This window comes from Physella acuta, unplaced genomic scaffold (assembly GCF_028476545.2).
Source record: "Physella acuta isolate Inbredline_101_S28 unplaced genomic scaffold, ASM2847654v3 ptg000033l, whole genome shotgun sequence".
Classification (NCBI taxonomy): domain Eukaryota; kingdom Metazoa; phylum Mollusca; class Gastropoda; family Physidae; genus Physella; species Physella acuta.
Window position 1 is genome coordinate 120140 of NW_026731553.1, and position 20681 is coordinate 140820.

A 20681-nucleotide genomic window follows, 5' to 3' on the forward strand; every position below is an offset into this window, starting at 1 on the left:
GGAAGAAACACTGGTCGGGGGCGCTTTTTACTGTCCCTTAACAGTTTTGATTTTGGTGTAAAGTACTAATAATATGCTGCACTATTATACACATGCTGTTTTGAGTTCACTTGGTGCGCAATTCTTTTTTCTACGAGATTCTATTCTATTTTTAAAAGTTTAAGTAATTTAAAAATGGATTAAAAATCATGTCTATATCCCGAGTTGCCATCCCCCGCAGTGTTTCTTCCAGACTTTTTTCTCCGGGGGGGGGGGGGGGGCACCTGAAATCTTCGGGGGGGGGGGTAAACTTTCTTCGGGGGGGGGCGGACACTGTTAAAAGTATCTATTTTCTATATAAATTATATAAATTTCAATTTGTTCGGGGGGGGGGGGGGGGGGCGGTAAAAAATTTTCGGGGGGGGGGGGCTTCGCCCCCCCCTAAGAGATGCCGTAGTGTTATATAAGAATATTCAAGAAAGTTTAGGGAGATCACTCCCAGATTATTTTTGTTTTATTTTAGTTAAGACTAAGGGTATAATTTTAACCAGTCTGGGTTCAACGCTGACCCAGATAGTTTAAAGATGAGCCTAGGGACGTATATTTGAAATCCCAGTCAGAGCTTACATTTATGAATTTTAAAATTAAACATGCGTGCCGACTTTAAGCCCCATGATTGGTTCTGCCCCTCCACATACATATACAGACAGACACACACTCAGAAACACACACGCACATAGACACACACAACACACAGCGCTTTCGTCCCAACCCACTCCCACACCGTCATTATAGTTTCGGGGTTTGGCGAACCAGTAGTTCTAGGCAGAGGCGTATCCAGGTTTTCGTTGTAGGGGGAGCGAAAAGAGCAAAAAAAGGCGCCGAATTTTTAACACGTTTTATATACGCGTATATATATATATATATATATATATATATATATATATATATATATATATATATATATATATATATATATATATATATATATAATTACTAGCTGCATGTCATTACTGCGCTATGGTGTAAAATAAATTGAAAGTAGCACTCTGAAGAAATAAGAAAAAACACACAATGTAGGCCGACAAAACAAAAACTGTATCAATCTAAACAACAAAAAAAAATATATATATACACACACTACAACCAAAACAATGTACGTAACACAATTACACAATCTGCTGTGTAATTCTTGTAAAAAAAATTCTTACATAATAATTACTGGGAAATTATTTAAGACAAGTGAAATAGGGGAAATAATCACTCTCTTAATATAAATATGTATATATCTACACATTTATTATAAAAGTCAAAACAAATAAATAATTACTTAAGAATATAAATATAATTAAATTGTTTAACACTATTCGTGTTTACAACATATTTTTGTCTATAGTCAAAATTTAATATATCGTTGTCATAAATGCTAAAGTATTACAGCATAATGAACGTTTTTTAAAATCAGAAATGGTATAAAACCACGCTATTCAATCAATAGAAAAACACTCGGAATAACAGCCTACATTTAACTAGATATTGGTCTTTTAGTTCAGATCATATATATTTAATTAACGACTGCTTCTTTGTGTTCTTTAAAGATCATTTTTAACATAGTGATTGGTATGGGTTAGATCACTGTATTGGTCACAAACCTTTTTACTGGTAATTGCAAAAACAATATTCACAGAGTTTTACGTTTAAAAAGCTAATTTTCTGGCGGCATGGTACTTTGGTACATCATTACGCGTTTTTCTACATGTACTTACATATAAGTTTGGGGGGGGGAGGGTGTGGGTTCAACTTCATTCACCACTGTCCGGTCACTTTAGGTCAATTATCCAACCCAGTGTATATCTAGGTGTGACATTAATGTCGCTCTACACAATTGAGGTTGGGGGGGGGGGGGGGAGATAACCAACTCAGAGTGAACATAGCGTCAGTTTTTAGGTGACTGTTCTAAACATACATATGTATTACACAAATATATATTACACAAATATATATTACAGAAATAGATTTAAATAAGTAGCAGTGGTATTATGACAATATTTTTTACAGCGGGGTCCATGGGGGTGGGGGGGGGGGGGGTTGTAACTGTTTCAAATCATTTGTAATTGTAATCACTATCGCCCAAACTGTAAGAATACTACTACTTCATCGTGATGACGTTGTTGACTTTGTCAAAATTTCCACACCGCTACGCAGTTTGCTCATAACTAAATTTAAATATAGGTGCCACATCAGTTGTATTTGTTTCTGTATTGTATTTTTTTTTTAAATTAATCACACGATTCAAACTGTATATATAAAGTAATTATGTGTGAAGTTGTATGTATAACAGTTTTTAACCCTTTCAGGACCAAGGGACACCGGTGTCCCAAATTTTCAAATCATCACCAAATGAAATTGGAATAACATAGAGTTGTTGAATTTGCTTTAAAACATTTATTACATGATAGACTTAATATAAATAAAGTTGCTTTCAGTATATATTAGATAGTTTTGTTGTCATAATTATGGGAACATTTTTAGACCACTCGCAAACTACAGTTTACATTTTTATATAAAAAATAAAACTGTAACAGAAAGAAATTACTGGCGGTTTTTCAAAGGTTTACTATTTAGGTATTATATTTACATTTGTTTTTTTCCTAAAAGCTTTGCTTGTTTTTTTTTAAAAAAGTAATTTTTTTGCTTGGGACATATATGTCCCTACGGTCCGGAAGGGAGCTAACTTTTTTTACAATGTTGCTAAGCATGAGTTTTGGCATTAGAATACAAATAGTAGTAGAGCTTTGATTTACTATAACTGAACAAAATGCTGTGCAAATACTGTTTATTTACAATAAAGACGATGAAAACAACTTGCTTCTTTATGAAAAAGATGTGAATTTTCTGTAGAAATATGCCGACAAAGTAAGCGTAGAAGCTATAATCAAAAGACTTGTTCAAGTCCCAGAGCAGATTGTCACTACTACGATAAGGCCTACACCTTATTCTAGTCATTCTGTTTTGCATACATTGTCAATGTCATATGCTATAGTGACTAATATTCCCTCAAATCTGCATGGTCCGCGCAGTATTTGGGAACATGCCGCGCTGTCATTTCGTAATATACATGTTACCTTGTATGAGATTTTTAGAACACCGCGCACAAAAAATATACGATGTACACTTGAGTTTTCCCCTCAGAGGGAGCGTTAATAGTTACAATTACCCCTCCGACATCCCCAACCCGATATTACCACCTCCGAGCAATTACCCCTCGTCCAGTTATGGATAAGTTAGGACTAGGGTAAGGTTAGGGTTAGGGCTAGTTTTAGGGTATAATGTAGATTTAGAGTTGGAGTTATGGGTTTTGTTAGGGTTAGCTATAGGTTTGGAGTTTGGGGCTAAGATCAGGGGTCTTCAGCATCGGTGGTGGGGGGGAGGGGGGGAAGGGGAATTTGGACGGGGTGGTAATGTCCTAGACCCGAAGCTGACACATATCATTATCATCAATAGAACTAGACTTGCTAAAACATGAACAACCAAACGTTTTTGTGATAAGTGAACATGGAGAATGGAGCAAGATATTATTTTCAACTAGAGGCTTCTGAAAACACAGTTTCCAATAAAAGTTATTGACTATGGTTATAGGAAATTGACAATAGATGTTGATTGAAATGAACATTCTAATGATTTTAGGCTATTAAATCCATATTTCATACATCGATAATTTGTTGCCAAGATAATGATTTGGAGTAAAATAGCCATTTATACCTATATTTGACAAGAATTCAACGCTGGCTACAATGCAAAACCAAGCTTGAATATAAGCAAATTATAGCAAGAGCTCACATTTAGGGATTACATCAAAGAGATATCACCTCAAGACCTGTTCGTAGAGGCAAGAATTTCATTCAACCCCACCACAAGTTGATAAATCAAAGGAAGAAAAACGCAGGAGTTATGCACAATGTGCAACAAAAAAGATTGAGAACAGAGCGGACAATATGTATTATATCTACCATGTTCGTGTATGTTATATAACATCACGTAAGTGCTTTCATAAGCTCAATTCATAGATGACTATACACTCATAAAGGACATAAATGTGTTCTCAATACTGATATTTTCAATTTCGAATGTACCAGAACAACTAACACAAGTTAGATCACTTTTAGAATAAACATATTGACATAACTCACAACATAACCTATTTTCGATAATTTTCCTTTGAGGACCGTAGGGACACATATGTCCCATGCTGTATCTCAAAAACTATTTAAGATATCGGAAAACCGTTAACATTTTTGAAATCTGCGTGTGGTTTTACTACTAAATGTATGCACAGATATTTGAAATTATGCCTGTAATCCTTGTGGTCCTGAAAGGGCTAATTCAATTATTCGTAAGCAAATACATTATACAGTTGCCTTAAACTTAACACCCCTCTTGCCAAGTGGTACTACCCGTAGAGGTTTTTTAAACATTGCAATGCATCGTAATGGTTATTTTTAGAATGGCAAACTGATGCAGCTGTTAATACGTGTTGTAAACGTAGACACTACTAGACTAGTACAATAATGCTTAATTGCTGCATGAAAAGAAATCTTGTGATTTACATAGATGTGCCGACCAAAAATATTTTTTTAACAAATATCATTGTTTAAAACTTTGAGTTTAAAAAGTTTCCAAAAAGGCGCCACTTTGCTGAAAATGGCCAGAGGGGGAGCGGCCGCTCCCCCTGCTCCCCCCCCCCTGCGTACGCTACTGGTTCTAGGCCTATTGTTGTGGGATTGTTGATCAACAAAAACGCTTTGTCACGTCTATTACAGTTGACGTCACAAGGATGTGTCACTGCTTGCCTTCTGTGAATCTTTTATTTTCCTGGTATTCTGTCAGAGCTAGCTGCCATAAAAGGTATGAAAACTGTTGATTACACTAGATAAATGGCCCGTTGAGGGGGCGCTAGGCAGATAGTGTTTGCTTTTTCTCTAAACCGAAACCAAAATCACCACCTCAACCTAAAATTTAACACGAAACGAAAAATCCTATTGAAAACGGATTTTTATTCAGAATTGACATTTTAACCAGATCCGAAAAATTTCGCCGGCTACGCAAATTCAGGCAAATGCGGGAAAATTTTAACCTAACGAAATTTCAATGAAAATGGATTTTTAAAAAAATATTTAGAATGGGTTTTTTAAACGGATCTTGGAGTTTTAATGGAAGGATATGGCATTTTAGGCGGAAACAGAAATAAAACAGTATACGAAATTTTAATGAAAAATGAACCGCATACGGAAATTAAGAACCCTAACTCAGGGGTCGGCAACCTGCGGCTCGCGAGCCGCATGCGGCTCTTTTGATATCAAGATGCGGCTCTCCAGCTCCTTGAACAAATACTAATAATCTTAATAAAAAAATAAAATATTTGAAATAAAAAAAAAATGTTAGTGGCTCTTTAAAACCAGGGAAATTTTGAAAATTGTAACTTTTGGCTCTTTCGCTTCAAAAGGTTGCCGACCCCTGCCCTAACTTGTACGAACTTAAATCAAAACGGATCTTTATTCGGAATCGGCATTTTAACTTTAAGGGCTTTTGCGCATTAAAATAAATCACCAAAATGTTGATTTTTCGTCATAATGGTCTCCTGCTCTTTAGGATACTTTGTCCCTCTTTGTATTAAGAAAATAATTACTTCAATGAGAAAACTTTTTTTAAGGTGTCGAAAATACAATTATTATGACCCCCTGAATGAAATCAAATTTTAAAAATATCCCAATCCTACAACCTTTCTACGAAAAAATTAGTTTTTTTTTCGCGTATATAGAGGAAGTATTGTAATCGTCCAAAAATAAGAAATCGAGATTTTTGCAAATCTCGACGTTTTACAGCTCACTGAGTCGGAAAAACATAGTTTTGCAATTTTGTCCGTATATCTGTGTGTGTGTGTATATGTGTGTCCTTGAACACGATAACTTGATAGGGTTGCCAGATACCTTTTCCGAAAATACTGGACACCTTTCCATCCTTCCCTTCTCAGGTATGCCGCAAAGCAGAAGAAGGGGGGTAACACATATACTTGTCCAGTATTTATATTTATTTTATCCTGGACAGTCTGCTCAAATACTGGACTGTCAAGTTCAAAACTGGACACCTGGCAACCCTATAACTTGAGTACCGTTACAGCTAGGTTGATGAAATTTCATATATAAGTATTATATCCGGTAGCCGGAAGTGGAATTTTTTCTACTTTCAATTTTTCAAAAGCCTATAACTTGAGTACTGTGTCAGATAGATCAATGAAATTTCACATGTAAGTAAAAGATCTATTTCTCGGCTTTCTGTCAAAATTTGAGTAATTTCCGTTGATCGGAAGTAGTAATTTACGCTATTTCTGATTTCTCAAAAAACGCTTGTGAATTTATAAAGTACTAATAATATTCCGCACTATTATGCACAGTTTTCTGGCGTTCACTTGGTACGCAATTATTTTTTCTACGAGATTCTATTCTATTTTGAAAAGTTTAAGTATCTAAAAATGGATTAAAAATCATGTCTATATCCCGAGGTACCATCCCCCGTAGTGTTATATAAGAATATTCGAGAATGTTTAGTGTCCATTATTCATTTTTATTCCTTAAGTTTTTTAACTGAATTTATTTACAATGGGTAAATACCAGTGTTCCTTCCAGACTTTTTTCTCCGGGGGGGGGGGGGGGGCACTTGAAATCTTCGGGGGGGGGGCGGTAAATTTTCTTCGGGGGGGGGGGGCGGACACTGTTAAAAATATATATTTTCTATATAAATTATATAAATTTCATTTCGTTCGGGGGGGGGGGGGGGTGCGGAAAAAAAAATTTCGGGGGGGGGGGGGGGGGGCTTTTATAACTCTAACAGTTATTACTTCAGATGAAAAAAAAAACTTTTTTTTTTGTAGTAAATTATAAAATTTGGAATGATCATTTTATTCTGTATATATTTTGTTATTTTTTGCCTTCGTATCACCCTCTTAATGGTGTCACCCGGTGAGGTCCGCATCCCCGCACCCCTCCTCGCTACGCCTCTGGGCTTACATATATCTAAATTTGGCTCTGTATGGTTGATAGAGCGTCCATTGCCAAAAGCTATCTTTTTTTGTGTGTTGTATTCTTTTCAGTCGTGTAGGGCTGTATTATGCTTTGACCCCAGGTGCATCCTCGTTATTTAAAAAAAAAATGATCATTTTTTCTGTATATATTTTGTTATTTTTTGCCTTCGTATCACCCTCTTAATGGTGTCACCCGGTGAGGTCCGCATCCCCGCACCCCTCCTCGCTACGCCTCTGGGCTTACATATATCTAAATTTGGCTCTGTATGGTTGATAGAGCGTCCATTGCCAAAAGCTATCTTTTTTTGTGTGTTGTATTCTTTTCAGTCGTGTAGGGCTGTATTATGCTTTGACCCCAGGTGCATCCTCGTTATTTAAAAAAAAAAAGTTTTGAATGAGTTAACAATGTTTGTTAGCTTGCTCATTCGTTCGTTTGTTCTTCTGTTTTTCTGTTCTGTTTGTGGCATATCGTATAACCCAGTTCTAACCGATTTCTAATGGATCGATTTCGTTTAATTTTCCACCAAACATTTGTATAGGTTGACAATGTAAGAATATCTTATTTTTTAATCTTATTGTACATTACATCAGTCATTAAAAATTATATTAAAAGGTTACAAAATGTCTTTTATAGATCGCAAGCTATTGGTTGTGTTTTAAATGAAATATTTTTAGTCTTATGAAATGTTGATTTTTTTTAAAGAACGAATTACTAATAAGTAGAAAATAAAAGAAATATAAAAACCTTTTTAATAATAAGCTTTTAAATGCACTGAAAATTTAAAAAATAATAAAACAAAGTTGTTTTCTTTAACTACTGAGTTCTCAGCTCAATATTCAACAGTGTAATTACAGTTTAAGAGGATATGCTCCTTATAAAATCACCAAATTCTTGTTTTTTCTTCATGATGGGTTTCTTGCACGGTTGGATACTTTATCCATTTTTGTATTAAGAAAATAAAAATTAAAACGAAGAAAAATAATCATTGTGTTTAAAATACCATTTTTTATTACCCTATTAATTAAAAACATATCATTTTCCTCCAATCTTACAAGTTCTCTACGAAAAGTTTCATATCCGTAATCATATTGTATTTGGCCTCAATGAAAAAAATGGATTTCTCCTACATTTGATAATCATATTTTCCAAAATCTCAAAGATTACAATCGGCTTTACAAATTACACAGATATGGTATTTTCGTGACCTACTTTTTGTTACTTTTTGCTCAGTTCGCAGTTTTTTAAAACCAAAAAGCCTATTAGTTTTGAATTTACTAAACAAAGCCCATCATATTTTCGGTAGTTCTTCTTTATATAGAAATATAACTTTTGTCACGAGGGAATTGCGCTGGCTTTCATAGAAAAAAAGTTTATGGTAAATAATATGCAAATTTTGAAACTTGTGCATACTAAAAAGCTACTATTTTTCAGACTGTAAAATTCTGACCAGTAGCTCTTACTAAGATTTGTCGTGATAAAAGTTGTAATATATACTGAAATATAAGCCGTTTAAATTTGATTGCTATAAATGCATAAATAAAAAAAAACCTTTAGTGATTTATAAGTACCGAAACATTAAAATCGCGCAGATTTTTTCGGGTTTACATGACAACAAAAATTGTTTTAACCTTTTTTTTTTTTGCTGTTTAATACTTCCTTTCATGTGCCTAACATGGTAAAAGTATTCAAAAGGCTTCAGATATTAAAGTGTAAAAAGTACAGAAAATAAACCGGGAATGATCATCTCCCCTAAACTTTCTCTAATATTCTTATATAAAACAACAGGGGATGGCAACTCGGGATATAGACATGATTTTTACAAGCTTTTATTTAACTCACTTCCTGTCTGTCTGTCTATCTGTCTAGATCGAAACGCCGGAGAGAAAATTCGGACAGTTCTACTTGACCGATACGATTCACAGTTGGCACGTGGGTCAAGACATGAAGACAATGCAATCTGAAACTAAATTTGACTTAATTCGATGCCTAATTAATTTTTATGAATTAATTAAAATTTGGACCGAATTAGTAGGCATGTCTATCCAACCACACCACTCGCGTCATCACGTTCAATAGCTGCGCCATCAGGTTCAATAGCTGCGCCATCATGTTCAATAGACGCGCAATGGTCTTTAGTCATGTAACACTATTGTAAATAAAACATGTAAAGTACTAAAAAAAATTCATTAAAAAACGTTTTAATAACAAGCTTTTATGTACTAATGCACTAAAAAGTAGAAAATAAATTATAGACTACTATTTAAATTACTATAAAGAAAAGCGTGGGTCTCTTCTCAAATATTGGTAAAGGTATCCAATAGGTACTAAAGTGACCCACGCTTTTCTTTATAGTAATTTAAATAGTAGTCTATAGTTTATTTTCTACTTTTTAGTGCATTAGTACATAAAAGCTTGTTATTAAAACGTTTTTTAATGAATTTTTTTTACAAGCTTTTATTACAAGCTTTTATTTAACTCACTTCCTCGACAGTCTGTCTGTCGTCAGTCTAGATCGAAACGCAGGAGTGAAAATTCGGAAACTTCTACTTGACCGATACGATTCACATTTGGCACGTGGGTCAAGACATGAAGACAATGCAATCTGAAACTAAATTTGACTTAATTCGATGCCTAATTAATTTTTTATGAATTAATTAAAATTTGGACCGAATCAGTAGGCATGCTTATCCAACCACACCGCACGCGTCATCACGTTCAATAGCTGCGCCATCAGGTTCAATGGCTGCGACATCGCGTTCAGTAGGCGCGCAATGGTTTTTAGTCATGTAACCCTATTGTAAATAAAACATGTAAAGTACTGAAAAAAAATATCATAAAAAACGTTTTAATAACAAGCTTTTATGTACTAATGCACAAAAAAAGTAGAAAATAAATTATAGACTACTATTTAAATAACTATAAAGAAAAAAGTGGGTCTTTTCCTAAATATTATTAAAGGTATCCAATAGATACTAAAGTGGCCCACGCTTTTCTTTATAGTTATTTAAATAGTAGTCTATAATTTAGTTTCTACTTTTTAGTGCATTAGTAGGCTACATAAAAGCTTGTTATTAAAACGTTTTTTATGATTTTTTAAAATCCATTTTTCATTATTTAAAGTTTTTAAAAAATAGAATAGAATCTCGTAGAATAAAGAATTGCGCACCAAGTGAATGTAAAACAAAATGTGCATAATAGTGCAGGATATTAATAGTACTGTATAAATTCACTTTCGTTTTTTGAGAAATCGGAAATAGCGTAAATTACTACTTCCGGACAACGGAAATTACTCATAATTTGATAGAAGGCAGTGAATTAGATCTTTTACTTACATGTGAAATTTGATTTATCAATCTGAAATATTACTCAAATTATAGGCTTTTGAAAAATTGAAAGTAGAAAAAGTTCCACTTCCGGTTATCGGAAATCGCTCAAAAGTTGATATCATACTTATTTATGAAATTTCATCAACCTAGCTGTAACGGTACTCAAGTTATCGTGTTTACACACACACACACACACACACACATACACACACATACACACACAGACATACGGACAAGATTGCAAAACTATGTTTTTCCGACTCAGAGAGCCCTAAAACGTCGAGATTTGCAAAAATCTGCAAAAATCTCTATTTAATCTCGAATAACAATATGGTGTCGTTTTCTGTCAATGTGAGCAGTTTTCCCAACGTGCGTCACATAGAAATGGATCTGTGAAAAAGTTTTCAGAATAAAATTGAACGAAAATTAAAAAAAAAAAACAACATGTAACCTTTACTTCCGGATGGTCATGTGGCCAACTGTAAAGGACAGCATTCTGCATTGAAGACTGAACATCTCTTATCTCAGTTTCAAAGTAAATAAAATAAAGATTTCCTCCCCTCGGCAAATTTAGAGTCTGACGACTCAAGGGACTTGGGACCCTCTGTCAACTCAATGACAGGCGCCTTCAAGGAAATCTTTTTTAAAAATTTTTTTTGAGGTCTAAATGCGTGCCCACAAAAATTTCAAAATTACCAAAATGACTTACTCTTGTTGGATGCAATTTACTGGGCACTGGAATTGTTGAATTTTTGTGGGATTTGGAGCAAAACATTTTAATATCAAAATGGTGGTTGAGTAAATTTAAAAAAAAAAAGTATACAGATTTCCTTGGAAAAATTATGGACAACAAAATGCGGAACATTTAAAAAAAAACCGTGGGAACAGGGCATTCACGTACACCAGCTAACCCGCAAAACGCGAGTTCGAAACCGGAGCTCAAGAACATAGATCCACCCCGACCGAACTTGCCTCTCACACCCTAACCAAGTGGTGCGATGCACCTGGGGAGAAGAAAGTATGTTGAAAACCCCGGGGTCCGACAGCTGGCCTTGTTGACAACGGCTAGAATCCTCACCTGTTGCGATATACCTGGCTAATGAGCCGTGCTCGAGCCGAATATGCCACTGACAGAGTTGGGGACAGCACCACATTTATAAGAGAAACCTCCGAATTTTAACACTTGTTGGCTTGTATCTGCTTTTGGGCTAACACATGGTAAGAAACGCACTCAGAAATAATCGATGGCTGAAGGAAGTTTTACGCTGTAGGGCGTTAACATGTTGACACAGAATAGTTTATCGTTTTTTTGGTTCCGAAATTTAAAAAAAGCTGCTGCCCTGCAGATTCTATTGGGCGAACAGCGACGATGAATAACACCCAGAAAAAAAAGGCTGAAGTAAGCATCCTCTGGCCATAATGCTTTAAACATGTTGACACACAATAGTTAATAGTTTTAATAATAGTTAACTGTTTTGTTTTTTGTTTTGGACTTTTTTTCCCATTTCTTCCAATGTTATCATTCCAAGAAAATTCAGAAATCCAACATTTGCTGCCCTGCAGATCTTCTTGGGCGAACAGGTGCTATGAAGCACACCCAGAAAAAAGGAAGGCTTAAGTAAGTGTAGTTACTATTGTGATCACTTCCCTAGTCCATTCTCGGGAAGCTCAGCGTGTTGGCGGACTGTAGGCTGTGTCTGAAGTAGATCAATGCCACGATGTGGTCAATCAGGGTGTGTTATCCCATGCTAGTGCTCGGGCTTTGCTATGAGATTCTTCTTGTTGTTTTAAGTCCTACAGTTTTAAGCATTTCTCTCTCTCTCTCTGTCTCTGTCTCTGTCTCTCTCTTTCTGGGCATTATCAGATCAAACAATGTTCATTAGCCAGGCATATCGGACCAGGATAAAGAAACGAGCATTTCTCTCAACTATGTTACTAGCTGTTAAGGCCGTGGGTCTTCGCCAAGCTTTTGCTTCCTTCCTAGCACGTCGCACCACCTGGTTTGGATGTGAGTGGTAGTTCTGCGAAGGACGACATACGATATTGATCTTCCGAGCTCGTGATCGGGTTTGAACTGGTTGACTGGTTCTAACGCTCGTCCACGACCTTCCCTTTGCTAGTCACTTTTAGGTTGTTATCTTTGACAAATAATCTTTCTCTTGTTTGACTTGGTGTTGCAACATTTACTACACTTGTTTTCTAGCTCAGCTACTGTATGCATCCTCGCTATGTTGGCGTTCCAGCCTGGTATACCACAAGGATTTCCTTTTTCTAAAATCAGATCAGTACGTCCTAAAGCTGTTCTTAGAAGTCTTCTGTTTCGGCACCATCAAAGTCTGAAGTTGTAACATGTGACTCCATGGCGGTAATGCCCTCAAAAGAACAGTAATTAATCTTATGAAAACAGCCTGGCAGCTCATGGTGTAGTTCACAGTGTTTGTGTCTGTCATCTCGTCCTCTCATCCACTGTAGTAAAGTGTGTGACCCATCAATGTGGAGGCTTCTTCTGTTTCCATCTCATTTTACCGACCAACTTCTTCTGTTTCCATCTCATTTCACCGACCAACTTCTTCTGTTTCCATCTCATTTTACCGACCAACTTCTTCTGTTTCCATCTCATTTCACCGACCAACTTCTTCTGTTTCCATCTCATTTCACCGACCAACTTCTTCTGTTTCCATCTCATTTCACCGACCAACTTCTTCTGTTTCCATCTCATTTCACCGACCAACTTCTTCTGTTTCCATCTCATTTTACCGACCAACTTCTTCTGTTTCCATCTCATTTTACCGACCAACTTCTTCTGTTTCCATCTCATTTCACCGACCAACTTCTTCTGTTTCCATCTCATTTTACCGACCAACTTCTTCTGTTTCCATCTCATTTTACCGACCAACTTCTTCTGTTTCCATCTCATTTCACCGACCAACTTCTTCTGTTTCCATCTCATTTCACCGACCAACTTCTTCTGTTTCCATCTCATTTCACCGACCAACTTCTTCTGTTTCCATCTCATTTTACCGACCAACTTCTTCTGTTTCCATCTCATTTTACCGACCAACTTCTTCTGTTTCCATCTCATTTTACCGACCAACTTCTTCTGTTTCCATCTCATTTTACCGACCAACTTCTTCTGTTTCCATCTCATTTTACCGGCCGACTTCTTCTGTTTCCATCTCATTTTACCGACCAACTTCTTCTGTTTCCATCTCATTTTACCGACCAACTTCTTCTGTTTCCATCTCATTTTACCGACCGACTTCTTCTGTTTCCATCTCATTTTACCGACCGACTTCTTCTGTTTCCATCTCATTTTACCGACCAACTTCTTCTGTTTCCATCTCATTTCACCGACCGACTTCTTCTGTTTCCATCTCATTTCACCGACCGACTTCTTCTGTTTCCATCTCATTTTACCGACCGACTTCTTCTGTTTCCATCTCATTTTACCGACCGACTTCTTCTGTTTCCATCTCATTTCACCGACCAACTTCTTCTGTTTCCATCTCATTTCACCGACCGACTTCTTCTGTTTCCATCTCATTTTACCGACCGACTTCTTCTGTTTCCATCTCATTTTACCGACCGACTTCTTCTGTTTCCATCTCATTTCACCGACCAACTTCTTCTGTTTCCATCTCATTTCACCGACCGACTTCTTCTGTTTCCATCTCATTTTACCGACCAACTTCTTCTGTTTCCATCTCATTTCACCGACCGACTTCTTCTGTTTCCATCTCTATTCACCGACCGACTTCTTCTGTTTCCATCTCATTTCACCGACCGACTTCTTCTGTTTCCATCTCATTTCACCGAATCCGCGGCAGGCACTTCCAGTTCTGTTAATATCATCCCCTCACATGGTTTAGCCAGCTAGCTGAAGCAGTTTGCCGGGGTATGGCGCTTGGAGCCACATGTGAGAGATTTGGGGGATAGAAGGGACATTACAGGTGCTACCCCATTCTAGAGCCCCCTATACCCCATTTCCTAATCAATCTACCTTTCCGAGTTTAAACCAAACAAAAGTTAACAGTTTCCAACCAAAATATCATATAGTCTAGAATTTTTTTTTTTTAAATACAGGATAATTAATGTAGGCATACTACAACTTAAATTTTAAGAAATCAGTTAGTTAACCTTATTAATATATTTAAGATCATCGAGATAAATGTTAGAATACTTATAACATTTTCCCAAACAATTAGGATTATATTACGAATATTGAAATCATGGTCTAAATTAAATGTAGTGTTATCATAAATATACATTTTTAAAAAATACAAAAAAACGAATATTATTAGCATGGGTAAAATAAAAAAATAGTTACGAAATCGAAAATAACGTTTAATATATATCACTGAATCACGAATGCTGATCAGTAGATCAATTATTTTTATAGTGTCGTTCAGTGTTTTGTTGTCCATTTTTTTGGCCTGAAAATACAGAGCGCGATCTTTTATAGAGTTACAGTGGCGCGTCATGCTTGTGGGCGGAGTTGCAGCAATTTCATTGGTTACCAAAACGTGCAGCTTACCGGAATCCCGTCCAATTAGAATGAATCTAGAGGTCCTTCTCATGTTTAGTCCTACGTGACGAAACTGACATTACGTCGAATATTCTTTTATTTAAATAAATAAATATTAAAACTATGTTAAAGTTTATAGAGTTCATTCAATGATTTGTGTTTACAGTTTCAAACGTGGATAGGGGTAATCCATAAATGACGTCACGATTTTTTGGACGATTTTTACATCCCCTCCCCCCCCCCGTCATACATCGTCACAAAAAGCCAGCCCCCCCCCCCCTAAAATAACGTCACACCTCAGCCTACACCACCACCCCCCCCCTCAAAATTGCAGTTGAATTTTTTTTTAAACTTCGTTATTTTTCCAATATCTTGTCTGAACTCTGTCAAAATAGAGTATTTTAATCAATTCCTATTAAAATTTATTAAAACAGTTTTCTAGAACGCGAAATAACGTCTAAAATTAGTTTTCTAACATTGCTTATTTATAATGCAAAAGTGTGACGTCGCACCATCTGACCTCCCCCCCCCCCCACCCTCCCCATCATCACACACCGTCACAAAATTACGGACCCCCCTCCCCTCTACGAGTGTGACGTGATTTATGGACGATCCCTTATATATATATATATATATATATATATATATATATATATATATATATATATATATATATATATATATATATATATATATATAAACATTTAAATAATGTATATACATACATATATATATATATATATATATATATATATATATATATATATATATATATATATATATATATATATATAGACTATATATATATATATATATATATATATATATATATATATATATATAGACTCGCGCACACACATTTGCAGTCCTGCAGCATTGTGCATTCCCCCCCCCCCCAATATATATATAAGCATTTATATAATGTATATACATATATATATATATATATATATATATATATATATATATATATATATATATATATATACATTATATATATATATATATATATATATATATATATATATATATATATATATATATATATATAAATATATATATATATATATATATATATATATATATATATATATATATATATATATATATATATATATATATATATATATATATATGTTACGGTCAAAGCCCGAAGTGCGGCCAAAGCGCGGATTGGCCGGCCAATCCGCGCATTGGCCGGCTCTCTTGGCCAAAGCCCGAAGAACTAAGCACTAAGAGCGTATTTTGTACATTGGCCGGCCAATGCGCGCACTGGCCGGGATGTCCTGGCCAATGTTCTATCTAGACTGAGGTGTGATCGCGTTTTCATTATTCTGGGTGCGTTTTCATTGAGAGTAACGTATTGTTTAGCTCTTGTTTGTATAGCATTCTATATGCAAGGCGACATGGATCAAAAGGGCCGTCAGATCATGAGACAGACATAGCAGATGGCTGTCAAAAGAAAAAAAATGTAAATCCATGTTAGTTTCCATATATGGGCTCTCGATAAAATAGTTACTGAGGAAGATCTTGAGAACATTGAACAAGAAATAGAGGTTGTCATAAATGCAACGACATCCTCAGCTAACACATCTGCTGCCGTGGCGGAACGTCCAGACCAGTTGCGTGACAATAATGTGACCAACAGATTCTATATAGTTTGTGAAAAACATTGTAGTGCAGCTCATTCTTTTGGATCCTGTGGCAACGATGTCCATGCTATTTGTGGAATACCCAATGAAGCAGACGAAGGGTACGGAGGAAATATTACCTGCTGATTGTGTCACAACAAACAAGACATCATGGAATACAGATCAGCAGCTCATACTGGCTTGCAAACTCAAGGTGCTAAGATGCTTAAAACATCAAATACAAAATTTAAAGATGGTGAAGTGGGTGACAATGTACGCATCCGTGTTCCAGATGTTGACAGAGGTCGCGGTGATCCCAGAAGCGTCATTGCAGTTGTCATGAGCGGCGAGGGCGGTTTCTACAAATTATGAACGGAACATGGTGTTCTAAAACAACTGTATGCTAGAAGTGAGTTTTCAATTCTTCACGAAAAACTGCTCTTATTGTCGTCAGTTGGCACTGAGGAAAAATCACTACGAACCATCGCATCTTCACAATCATTGACTGGGGGGCCAAGGCTACACTCGCTGCTATTGCACAACTAAGTGCACAACAAATCGCTGCAAGTGTAAAAAAAACAAGCTGCTATGTAATTCTAAATGCCATAAAAGTTCAACTTGTTGTAACAAATGATGATATTGATAGATTGAGACTTTAGTACAATAAAAAAATTGAATGTTTCTGTCATTTACTTTAATTAACAATCAATAAAGACTTAATTTCATGATCCTTACGGCATAAAAAAAAAACCAAAATCTGCTCATGATCTTCTAATTCGGACATTGGCCAGTCGTCCCTAGCCAGATGATCTTCTAATTAAGACTTTGGCCGGTCCACCATGGCCAGTCCGCGGACTGGCCGGCCAAAGGCCGAAATGAAGAACTATTTCAGACTTTGGCCGGTCCACCATGGCCAGTCTGCGGATTGGCCGGCCAAAGGCCGAAATCAAGCAAAGTTTCGGACTTTGACCGACCTATGGGAGGCGATATTGGCCAATGCGCGGATTGGCCGGCCAATCCTAGCATTGGCCGACTTCGGGCTTTGACCGTAACATATATATATATATATATATATGTATATATGTATATATGTATATATAAATATATATATATATATATATATATATATATATATATATATATATATATATATATATATATATATATATATATATAAATCGTGCTGCGTCAATTCGGCCAATGACGAAACGGCCCCGTCAAAACGACCCCGACAAAACGACCCCGTCAAAACGACCCCGTCAAATCGGCCCCGTCAAAAGGGCCAGCGACATATGGACCCCGTCATATAGGCTCCCGACAAATAGGCTCCCGTCATTTAGGCTACCGACAAATAGGCTCCCGTTATATAGGCTCCCGACAAAAGGGCTCCAGTCAATAAGGCTCCTGACAAATAGGCTCCCGTCATTTTGGCTCCCGACATATAGTCTCCCGTCATTTAGTTTTTTCCACAAAACGGCCCCCGTCATTACGACTACCGACAAAGAGGCTCCCGCCATTTAGTTTCTCCACAAAACGGCCCCCGTCATTACGACTCCCGACAAATAGGCTAGCGTCATTTTGGCTCCCGACAAAAAGGCTCCTGTCAATTTGGCTCCAGACAAAAGGACCACTGACACAGTGGCGTAGCTACCGTAAAGCTAGCGTAAGCAAGGCATGGGGGCCCAAGGCACATAGGGGCCCTTTTCCCTCATAAAAAATTAAAACTTTTACAATGGAATTTTAATATTTGTTACATATAAATAATTTTAAAAAAGAAAAAGGTTAAAAGTTCCAAAAAGCCCCCCCCCCCCCCACTGGGGGGGGGGGGGGGGGGGTTCGGCAATGGGATTCAGTGTTTGTGAGTCAAACAGAGCCCAATCGATATAATAACACTACAGGCTATATCACTTTGTCGTGCAAGACATTGAGAGAATCAGCCTATAAATAAACTTTTTAGCAGTAGTAGGCAAGCATAATAATATAGTATAAATACAAAATTAGGACATATAAAATACAAAATGTTGCCTTCAGAATATTTATATATTAAAAAATATCCATCGTAAGTAGAAGTTGATCTCTTCGTTTAACTCCTCTGTAGCCTAACGCAGAGGCGTAGCGAAGGCGAGGCGGGGGGTGCGGACCGCAACGGGTGACACCATTTAGGGGGGGGGGGGGGGTGACACCAAAGGCAAAAAATTGTAAAATTTATAGAATGAAATGCCATTTTCCAGATCCATTAATTAAAGTTAAATAGTCTTCTAAGTACAAATCGAAAATTATATCAAGAGGGGGGGGGGGGGGGGTGTGACACCACGACGTAAACGTAAACTATAAAGAAAACAATGCTACATCCAACTGTATAACTGAATTATAAACAGACTGTAGATAAACATCGTTACTATTAAGTCAGCAGTGATTAAAGCTTGAACACGTACGTGTACCAGTATGTGGCACATATATAAATTTTAGGCCGACACACACACACACACACACACACATATATATATATATATATATATATATATATATATATATATATATATATATATATATATATATATATATATATATATATATATGCTTTGTTTCCAGGGAGGGGGTGACAATACGAAGTGCCGCACCCGACCTAGCGACGCCACTGGCCTAACGGCTGACGAAGGGGCCCACTGATAATTTTTGCATAGGGGCCCAAAAATCCTAGCTACGCCATTGCACTGACAATACCGTTTCTGTAGAGACTAAGTCTCCCGGCAAAGCGGTCTCATTGAATATGACATCTGCCAGTGGGACCCCTTCATCAATATTCTTTAGAGTTAGCTTATCCAACACTCTTATGTAATACAACGTATGCATCTCTTGTTCGGCAGGCCTTATTTTTATATTAGTTTATCTATTATAAAATATAGTATGTTTTAATTTAAGGGTCATCTATCTATGACATCCATAATTGAGTCGGTTATAGGCTGTTCCAACTCATTGTGTGGGGAGAAGGGTCCACGCTGTACCTTCCTAACTGCAATATGCTTGTACAGGGGCGTAGCGAGGGGGGGGGGCGGGGGTGCGGACCGCACCGGGTGACACCATTTAGGGGGGTGACACAAAGGCAAAAAATAGCAAAATATATAGAGAAAAAGTTGAGGGGGTGGGGGTGCAAATCGAAAGTTTGGGGGGGGGGGGGTGCAAATCGAAAACTTGAAAGTTTGTCCCCGGGAAGGGTCGCAACGCCTCTGGGGGGGTGACACCATTAAGTGCCGCACCGGGTCACACCCGACCTCGCTACGCCACTGTGCTTGTAGGTTATCAAAACAAAATGCTGTTATCATGTTAACATCATGTATATCATACATTTACACTTCTGTGCACGCTTTTAAGCAACAGATCTTTTCTGTTGTAAATTAAACATTATCAAAACTTTAGAATTGGTAGAATTTAGCTGTTTAGGGCTCGATTTGTTTGTGAATTAATGTTGGTTCATGAAAAAATAATTTCATTCGGGCATTAAAAAGAGGTTATGGTGGTATTGGAGGTAGGACACAATGGTTACTTTTATGCCAATAGTGGTCATATCATTCATTTTTTCTGGAGCCAATATGTCGGGAGTCATTTTGTCAAAAGCCTATATGTCGGGAGCCCAATTGCCGGGAGCCAATATGTCGGGAGCCCATTTGTCGGTAGCCAAAATGTCGTGAGCCCATTTGCCGGGAGCCCATTTGTCTTTAGCCCTTATGTCGGGAGCCAATATGTCGGGAGCCGCTTTGTCGGGAGCCAATATGTCCTGAGCCTATTTGTCAGGGGTTAATATGTCGGGAGTCCATTTGTCGGGAGCCTAAATATCGGGAGCCCATTTGTCGGGAGCCTATATGTCGCAAGTCAATATGACGGGAGCCCATTTGACGGGAGCCAATAAGTCGGGGCCCTTTTGACGGGGCTATTTTGACGGGGTCGGTTTGTCGGGAGTCGATTTGACGGGGTCGTATTAACGGGGCCGTTTTGACGGGGCCGATTTGTCCCGGGCCGTTTTGACAGGGCACCATATAAATATATATATATATATATATATATATATATATATATATATATATATATATATATATATATATATATATATAAATATATATATATATATATATAAAGATACGCG

General features: G+C 36.9%; 1 protein-coding gene across 1 annotated transcript; it reads right to left on the minus strand.

Annotated features, from left to right (window-relative positions):
- Positions 1 to 12872: 12872 nt before the first annotated feature.
- On the minus strand, positions 12873 to 14060 carry LOC131942243 (golgin subfamily A member 6-like protein 22). Its single transcript, XM_059301997.1, has one exon. It carries the CDS (start codon positions 14058 to 14060, stop codon positions 12873 to 12875), a length of 1188 nt encoding a protein of 395 aa, XP_059157980.1.
- Between the last annotated feature and the right edge of the window lie 6621 nt (positions 14061 to 20681).

Bases quoted from the DNA above. Each gene is read 5' to 3' on its own strand.
- LOC131942243 (XM_059301997.1), bottom strand. From the start codon at position 14,060: ATGAGATGGAAACAGAAGAAGTCGGTCGGTGAAATGAGATGGAAACAG.